Here is a 9,910-nt window from a genome sequence, read left to right on the forward strand (position 1 = left end):
AATGACAAAAATGACAAAAATGACAAAAATGACAAAAATGACAAAAATGACAAAAATGACAAAAATGACAAAAATGACAAAAATGACAAAAATGACAAAAATGACAAAAATGACAAAAATGACAAAAATGACAAAAATGACAAAAATGACAAAAATGACAAAAATGACAAAAATGACAAAAATGACAAAAATGACAAAAATGACAAAAATGACAAAAATGACAAAAATGACAAAAATGACAAAAATGACAAAAATGACAAAAATGACAAAAATGACAAAAATGACAAAAATGACAAAAATGACAAAAATGACAAAAATGACAAAAATGACAAAAATGACAAAAATGACAAAAATGACAAAAATGACAAAAATGACAAAAATGACAAAAATGACAAAAATGACAAAAATGACAAAAATGACAAAAATGACAAAAATGACAAAAATGACAAAAATGACAAAAATGACAAAAATGTTTAAATGACAAAAATGACAAAAATGACCAAAATGACAAAAATGACAAAAAATGTATGTATGTATGTATGTATGAGAACCCACCAGTGGCTGATAGGTCTTTCGACCCGAGGCGGTACGGGAAGTCTCGATCGCACATTCAAATATTGTTCATGATTAACTCATCAACAATAATTGCAGCACAACCAAGGGGTCCGTTACTACTGGCTTGGGACAGGTTTGACTCATCTTACTTCCTTCAAACTGTTCGAAACAAATAAAGAATCCTGAAAAGGTACCTGAGTAACCTAATCATGATTTTAAATTTGCCGAGATACTCCGGCTGGCTTGAACCCACAATCCATTGTATATCAGTTTTCCGATCGTTTGATGTCCTGTCCATTCCCCCCACAAAACCCCATAATAGAGTTAAGCTATTTAACATGTAGTTATTTATATCGTTGATCATAATTTAAACTTACCACACCATCAATACAAAAGAAATTATCACGGATACTTATCTTTCTGTTGCAAACTTTTAATTTCCAGGTCACAGTAAGCCGTGATTTAGACGACATTTAGAAAGCCGCATGCACAGAAAAGGAAAACAACTGTTTCCAAGCCATCACAAATTTTGGATTACTGGGGTTAATATTTGAACAAACAAATGTCCACACATAGGTATTGTTTCTATACTTGAACCCTTGACTTCCCTTTTTAGCGGTGAAATACACTGCCATTTAATCATCGTACATACAAGATTCCATTTTCAAAGAGATCCTTCTTCAGGAGACCATTGCACCAGCTCCGACACAAACGTTTTTCTATTTCAAAAGAAATGCTCTCATGAATCGCGTTAAAGTACCTTCTCCAGGCTCCTTTTTCTCAGCGGGTCAATTAAAAAAAAAGTTACAATTTTAATTTTTAAGCACCATTTTCGATGAAATCCAGGGAAGTACACACCCGAAATCGAATAGCAATAATTTTCTTTTTGGCCAAACTATTGGCGGACTTTTCATAGAAAACAGCGACAGATTTGGGGGTAAATCACTAGTGAAAATGGCTCATTCACAAGATCACCCACGCTGGGGGAATAACTCGTTTCACTTATAACAATATTACTATCATAAAATGTATTGGTCGCCAATGTTGTTATCTTCCCTATCAACCAAAAGAAATTCGCCCGAAAACAAACTCAAAAGTAACTTTTAAAACATATTTAATGAAACATTTTACGGAGCTCGAAAAAAAACGCGTGCTGATGATGATTGTCCCAACTTATTCTACACAAATTCTACTAAATGCACTACTGTCTTCATGAAATTTTCCACATCAATATCAGCGCACAGGTCACTTCACTATTAGGTCTTATAATTTTCACAATTTCACAAGGTTCAACTTCACAATTTTACAATTACTTTGAATTTTCGAGCAATAAAATTTTATTTTTCAGAGCTCCTGCAAACACGTCATATCTCAACCGCTGACTACTTCGATCCTTCATGACAAAAATGACAAAAAATGACAAAAAATTACAAAAATTACAAAAATGACAAAAATGACAAAAATGACAAAAATTACAAAAATTACAAAATGACAAAAATTACAAAAATTACAAAAGTTACATAAATTACATAAATTACATAAATTACATAAATTACATAAATTACATAAATTACATAAATTACATAAATTACATAAATTACATAAATTACATAAATTACATAAATTACATAAATTACAAAAATTACAAAAATTACAAAAAATACAAAAAATACAAAAATGACAAAAATGACAAAAATGACAAAAATGACAAAAATGACAAAAATGACAAAAATGACAAAAATGACAAAAATGACAAAAATGACAAAAATGACAAAAATGACAAAAATGACAAAAATGACAAAAATGACAAAAATGACAAAAATGACAAAAATGACAAAAATGACAAAAATGACAAAAATGACAAAAATGACAAAAATGACAAAAATGACAAAAATGACAAAAATGACAAAAATGACAAAAATGACAAAAATGACAAAAATGACAAAAATGACAAAAATGACAAAAATGACAAAAATGACAAAAACGACAAAAATGACAAAAATGACAAAAATGACAAAAATGACAAAAATGACAAAAATGACAAAAATGACAAAAATGACAAAAATGACAAAAATGACAAAAATGACAAAAATGACAAAAATGACAAAAATGACAAAAATGACAAAAATGACAAAAATGACAAAAATGACAAAAATGACAAAAATGACAAAAATGACAAAAATGACAAAAATGACAAAAATGACAAAAATGTTTAAATGACAAAAATGACAAAAATGACCAAAATGACAAAAATGACAAAAAATGACAAAAAATGACAAAAATTACAAAAATTACAAAAATGACAAAAATGACAAAAATTACAAAAATTACAAAAGTTACATAAATTACATAAATTACATAAATTACATAAATTACAAAAATTACAAAAATTACAAAAAATACAAAAAATACAAAAATTACAAAAATTACAAAAATGACATAAAAATGTCATTAAATTATCATTACATCAGTCTTCTGCGTTGCGTTTACCCAAATGTTTTCAATTTGTTGACCTCATTGGCGATGCCCACACCGAGAATTAAACATAACACGCACACCATTACAAATGTTTCCGTTATGTTTACGTTATCAGCTGGTTTTTCTTATTGGAATCAGTCCAATCGTCCAATGAGAATATCCCAGCTTTGTTTACATTGATTCGTCATTCGTCATTCATTTTTCATTGTTGCAACATCAGCAAATTCGGGGAAAATTTCGCTGTTTTCTTAAGAAAAATTGTGCTAACTGGAAGTGCTGACGATGCTAAACGAGGAAGTGGACGACAGTGAATTCTTCCAGCAAGATTTCACCACTGCTTCCGAGTGGGAAGTGTTCAATGCACGATTGGAGGAAATTTTCCACGAATGGAAACTTTCTTATGGACGTCATCAAACCGCGGGCAGCAGCGCTTATTCGAGAAAACTGCTCCGGGATGAGTTGTCGTTTTGCGAATGGCAGGTAAGTCGGGAACCGTTAAAGTTTGCCGATGTCGAGATGGAGGTTGTTCGATACAAAGCGGATGTTGTATTGGAGGGAGTGGAAGAAATTGTTTCTGGAGATGACGAGGAATCCTGTCAGGCGTTTGTGGATTTGATGGCAAACGAAAACGACTACTGCCTGGTAGATCAAAAATCAGAGAATGACCTGCATCCGCTGGCCCAATGGTACGGATTGCGGGAATTTGTTATCGTTTGTCCGGTGAAGAATTCCATCAGCAATGAAAGCCAGATCCGGATATTGATGAGTTCTATCCACATTGCTGTGGCGGAAAGCGGATGCGACGTTCCCGTTTTTGTACAAGTTCTGGACAAGGTTCAGAACGTGTTTCTGGGAGTCTGCGAGTTCGGGTCAATTAGATTGTCGTTTGATATTGTCCATCTACATATTACTCCCCCGACCTGTAAGTGTTTGTCAGGATTGTTGGAAGTTTTCAAAGGCAAGGTTGGAACTAAATACATGGATCCGGTTGCCGTGTCTGTCCGGTTTACCTATGGCTTATCAAAGTTCCTCAGCTCAATCTACATAACTCCAAAGATTGTACCGTTTTCCGAATACGCGATGGACGATTCTTCAAATGCAGAAAAGATAGCACTGCCTTTCGGAGTAGCAGTTGAACCCATCTCTGAGCTGGTTCTCTATTGCACTTGGCCTCAAGTGGCCGACAACGTCGTTATCGATTCTCAAACGTATTCTGATTTCGATCCACTGATTGCTCCGGTGTGGAGTCTCCGAGCACACTTTGAGGACTCCCCAGTGTGCTACATGTCTGAATGTGTACAGGAATTCCTACAAATTTGCGACTCACGCCGTGCCCTAACGGAATATTTTCCCGAACTTGCATACGGTGGTGCAGCTCAAAATATTGACGGCACCAAAGCACTGGAAAAGCTAACCGAATCGAAAATTCCTACACTTACTTCCGTAATCCCTGGAATATCATCCAGCTCAAAAAAAGAAAACGTTCAACTTGAGGGACCCATCGGAGACGAACAGTTGAAGGAAATGTTGTACTATCTTTTTCCGGATGCTCAATCGTCGGCGTTGCATACCTACAATATACCTGGGCCTGGAGAGTCGGAATTCGACCCACTGCGTATTAAATCTGCCGTTCCAGATTCACTGGTACATCGATTGGCGACCTTGTTGGCCATTTCCAATTCTAACTGCGGAGGAAAACGTGCCATGGCTCAGCTGTGGGCCGAGTTTGCCCAGGAGATGCGTTACCGTGTGGAACGGTGCATTCAGATTCCTGGGTAAATTTTAATATTTGCACATTCTTTATCAATCTTTATAATCATTTTTTTTCCTTTTAGTATCGCAAATGGATTTCCGGATTCTCGAACGTGTCTTCTGCACCAGAAACTTCAGATGTTGAACATCTGTATGGAACGAAGGAAAATTCGTGAAGGAGGTTTACCGTTTGCTATGACGAATGACTCATCTGGCACGGCCGCGGGCAAAGCCCGCGAAGGCAGTCATGAATCTGAGGATGAGTTTTTCGATTGTTCAGATGAAGAGGAAGAAGGTTTGTCATTTAACGCACATTAAGACAGTAGGTATGATTAATGCCAATTCTTTATTTCAGCACGCAACACCAATGCTCAACCGATTGGTCGCTTGTCGAAGTTGGGCAAAATGCTTCTGGTGGAAGCGGATGAACCTCTCTACATTCCAGTTACCCAAGAGCCGGTACCAAAAACTGAAGACCAACTCGAAGACGATGCGGAAGTCATGCTCAAACTGGGTCCCGGTAGTGAGCTTTGTACCCAAATGATGAGTGCCTCACTTTTGTCGGACATGGAAAGCTTCAAAGCCGCAAATCCTTTAGGAAAGTTGGAAGATTTCATTCGATGGTACAGTCCACGTGACTGGATTGAGGATGAAAACACTGACGAGAAAGATCCTTTCGGTCGGAAAGGGCGTTTAAGCTCGAGGATGCTCATCCCTGGGAACACTTGGCAGAGTGTGTGGCAAAGTGCAAAACCTGTTCCGGCTCGCAGACAAAAACGGCTCTTTGACGACGCGAAAGAAGCAGAAAAAGTCCTCCATTATCTGGAGTCTCGAACTATCGGACAAATTTCTCAAATAACGATGGCCTCACTTTTCCACACGGCAATCCTTACGTTAGCTGAAGAAGCCAAACTGGACGTTGATTGCATTCCAAATTTCCAAGAAGACATGGACAAACTTAAGTCAACCTGTTGCAAACTGTCCCGGGAAAATTGGGTCATCACAGCACCTGCCCCTAGAGCGAATTCACAGAAAAAGTTTGAAAATTTGCTTGGCGACATAACCGGGTTAGAAAATACCGTAGTTAAGGTACGGAGTCTGCGTCGGAAACTGTTTCCATCGACCGATGTGGATGATATCGGGCGGACCGAACAGAAGCTGATATTATCGACACTTTTAAACTCACACGAATCTGAACTGGAAGGTGGCTCGAAAAGTAAAATCGGAGAACGGGTCCTGCAGATGTTTTCCGAAGCTAAACGTGCCGCCAGTGAACAAGGGAATGAGCAAGCGATCGCAATGGTAAAGTATTTTGAAATTTTCTTATGCTTTCAAAAAAGGGATCATTTGTATTTTCGATATCGTTTTTGGGTTATCTAAAAACATTTTTTTTAAATACTAACTCAGACGAAATTAAAATTGTATAAAAAAAAGTTTTGATCAAAATGAAATTGAAATCGCCAGTCGATGGAACGAAATTTAAAATCATTTAGCTACCTACTTCTAATAAAAATTATAAGTATTTAGCTGTATGAAAAAAAACTTAAAATTTTTTCTCGCAACTCGAGAATTGATTACGATACGAAATTATTAACTGAACACATGTTATTCTTTATTTTCCAGTCACTACCGGACCCAATTGAAAAGCAGTTCACCCTACGATTATGCGGGAAAACGGTCAATAAGGGCATGGGTTCGCCCCAGTTTATGAGGTATGTTCCGAAACCCAATCGATCAGTTTAAAAATTACAAAATTCATCATTTGATTCTTCCATTTTTAGGGCCCTTCTGGTTCACAACGAGTTTCGGCTTTGTGGTGCTTTCAGTAAAAATACGACCTTTTACTAGAGTAATTCATCGTTCATCGCAAGATGATGTGATAAGTCTAAAAGGATGTCTATATATCAAGTGTTATTTATGCTAATAATCTGCATAGTGTAATTTGAGAGAAATCCTTGGTCCTTCCAGAAAAATGGGCTTTTCAAAGCCTAATCACATTTTCATAGCAAAAGATGAAAATCGATAAAGGGTTTTGTAGAAATTTTATGAAGAGATTGATCACCCTAATTCATGTTTGTTACTTAATTTATCGGCCTTATCGGTGAAAAGCGATTTCCATTTTAGTTGGTGAAAAAATTATGTGTATCTTAGCGGAGCAGAAGAAACAACGTTCCAGAAGATTGATCAGTCTGATGAAACGCATTCGATATAACTTGAAACAGCTTAAAGAGGATTAAGAAAAGAAGAGGCGTAACAAAATTTGGTTGTTCAAGATCTGGCATAGGTATTAACAAACGGTAGATGGCATTAAAAACCGGATATAACGGGTCTTATTTAAATGCGAAATATTCCCCATTATATGCTCCCCACTTACATCAAGAACAAGCACTCAACTAAAGCTTCAAGAAGATAGACAAAATCCTGTTCTTAAGAAAATCGCTAATTGATCAAGAAGACATTACCACAGATGATCAGAATTGACTATTACGGACATCTTGTTAGAAGTGGAATACTCAAAACGACACTAGAATATAACATTGGTCTCTCGAGAAAGAAGGGTACATCAACTTACACATGGAGCACATATAAAGGACAGCACATCTATGCACAGTATTTCGTACATTGTAAAAAGTAGCTGCGACAAAATGAGATATGAAAACATGTAGAAGAAATGATACATAATGGCTAGAGTGCTCCATTCTAAATTTGTTCAAATACTCGACACTGTGTTCTTCAAAATCAATCTAAACTTTGTTTTACCAAGCAAAGACATTTTCTCGATCGCCACTCACAAACGTTAAAACGTGCAAGTCTATCAAAATTGGAATCAATCAATAGTAATTTCTCACGTTCTGAGTAAAAGGTGAAGAATAATTTCGATTTCGTTCAAATCCCATGAGGATATTCAATAGAATTTTTCTACCGAATCATTGTTTCTCCATTTCATGCATAGTTTGTGCTTACCCAATGACACAAGCTGGAGGACGAGTTCTGCTAGTTTTGTTAGAAGTGACTGTTGCACAAAGTGCCTTTATCAATACGGGTTTTAAAAACTCCCAAAAATGCATTGCACCCGTACCATCCGCTACTCAGAACTCGTTTTCGATCTACGAAATGCCTTCCGTGTTTTTTCTCAGAGTTTCAAGTAACTTTAGCAACAAAAGTTGGCAACCCGTTGCCAATTCAAAGACCTCTGCCAATCGAACTTGGTTGTTGGATAAGTTAGATCCCGGTGAATGGTCAGTTTTTGTAATCACATTTACAAGACTAAACGATCAAGTTGCCACGCTCAAATTTGCGTGCAATTCAATACATCAAAAGAAGTATTGCACTCACTACATGTTGGCACAAACGCGGATCGGAAAAAAGGCCTGGATCAAACAGATCACTCAAAAGGAGCATTGGTTTTATGGGTTTCGGCGCGGTTGGCAGCGACTGTTCCTCCTTATCGACAAATCGGGGAGTTCAATAATTTTGAAGGTTTGCAACTATCGGGAAATTCGATTAGAAATTATCGAAGACCCATTTGATCACACTTTGGCCAGGTGTGTGGGAGTAAACACCGATGGTTCTCTCAGGACTAGCCACTGCCCTTCCAACTTTCTGTCGTTGGCAAGAAGAGTTCAGCAAACGCGCATACACTATCCCCGTAACGAACTTTGGTTGATGATATTGCAACTACTGACAGTGATCGTAATGCTAGCTGTGTCCTTTCAAGTAGTTACGGTTTTGATAAACAAGCTAGTAACGTGAATGAAATCTATGAAGCAATTAATACATCAAGTTGCAAAATTATTATCTGAAAACTCTGCTCCTTGTGTACGAGGACATTCATAGTAGCACCAGAGAGAAGCATCTGCATCATACTTTCCAAAGCTACATATGTCCTGCAAACAAACTTAAGATGAGACCAAATTGGTTTCGAGTGACGACAATCAACATTTCCCCAACCCTCCCCGAAGTCTTTAATTTGGCTTGGATCTGAAAATGCTCTCAAGTGCAGCTACACATTGGTAAGTTAATTGGTTTTTACTTTATACATTAAATATTAGATACATTTGAATTAGTTCAAATGATATTTAAAAGACATACACCGTCTTAGCCGATCAAGGATTTACAGACTGAATAAATGACGTGGACAACTTAAGATTATCAATTGCATTTCTTTGGTTGATTCAAAGAGTTGAATTATAGATTTTGTAGATTCAATTTATGTTTATTTTTTAAGTGATCTGAATCAGGCTTGAGAAAATTCATCGTCATGAGGCGTGAAGCTGTGACTATGAAGCCTCTTGATTAGAATTGGTCGATGGTCGATCTTGGATCGATCTAAGTGAGATCGATCGTTTTGATTTTGATTTTTTGGATCGATTCTTTAACCTAGAAAGAATCGATTAAATCGGTTTATTTTCGATTAGATCTTTCGATCTTTTATGTGCTTTTATTACTTTTACTCACTATGTCGCAGCTTATTTTAAACACAATTTTGAGGTACTATAAGTAATCGTGAACCGACAAGTGGACATAATCTTGCCTCTCTTTTCTTTAGTTAATCTTCTCTCTCTTCTCTGGGCATCGCAACTTTCTGTCAAAATAGAAGAGCAGTTGTTGCGATTTGAGCCCGACGTTCGTGGCATAGTTTGTTTAAATTAGTGATTTTTCGTTTGAAATACCGTTATAAATTGCATTTTGCTGTTGTGAAAGTTCTTCCAAACAAAACGATGGCCCGCGAAGAGAAATTTGGTCTTTTTTTGTGTAAAAAACAGGCAAAACTTGATGACGAGCGGAAACACAAGAAACCTGTGGAATCATTTGAAAAGGCATCATCCGCAGCTGGTCCCTGCTGGGAAAAACTCGCTGCCGATTCGGATTCAGGTCAAGCCGAATCAACTCCAAAGGCAGCAGCTGGCCCTAGCCATGTAAATCGATATGGACATCAAACAATCGGCGAGTCATTCTCTCGAATGGAGAGAGAAAACATGTAATATGTGTCGATCAATGCTTGAGCAGAATCACCACAGTTGCAATTGAACAATCACCTTTGTTCGAAAGACTGTTAACAAATATAAGGTCTATTTTAACCTTTTTTTAAGAAATCTGTCAATGCTGGTGATGAGTTAAGTGC

The 9,910-nt window shown here is 36.8% G+C and overlaps 1 protein-coding gene across 1 annotated transcript; it reads left to right on the forward strand.

The window, feature by feature from the left end:
* Nucleotides 1-3,196: 3,196 nt before the first annotated feature.
* Nucleotides 3,197-6,712, forward strand: LOC129759375 (rab3 GTPase-activating protein catalytic subunit). The gene is made up of 5 exons (XM_055756806.1): nucleotides 3,197-4,808; nucleotides 4,869-5,080; nucleotides 5,141-6,087; nucleotides 6,409-6,497; nucleotides 6,567-6,712. Exons 1-5 carry the CDS (start codon nucleotides 3,316-3,318, stop codon nucleotides 6,631-6,633), a joined length of 2,808 nt encoding a protein of 935 aa, XP_055612781.1. The 5' UTR covers nucleotides 3,197-3,315; the 3' UTR covers nucleotides 6,634-6,712.
* The last annotated feature ends 3,198 nt before the right edge of the window (nucleotides 6,713-9,910 follow it).

This window comes from Uranotaenia lowii, unplaced genomic scaffold, assembly GCF_029784155.1.
Source record: "Uranotaenia lowii strain MFRU-FL unplaced genomic scaffold, ASM2978415v1 HiC_scaffold_144, whole genome shotgun sequence".
NCBI classification, from domain to species: domain Eukaryota; kingdom Metazoa; phylum Arthropoda; class Insecta; order Diptera; family Culicidae; genus Uranotaenia; species Uranotaenia lowii.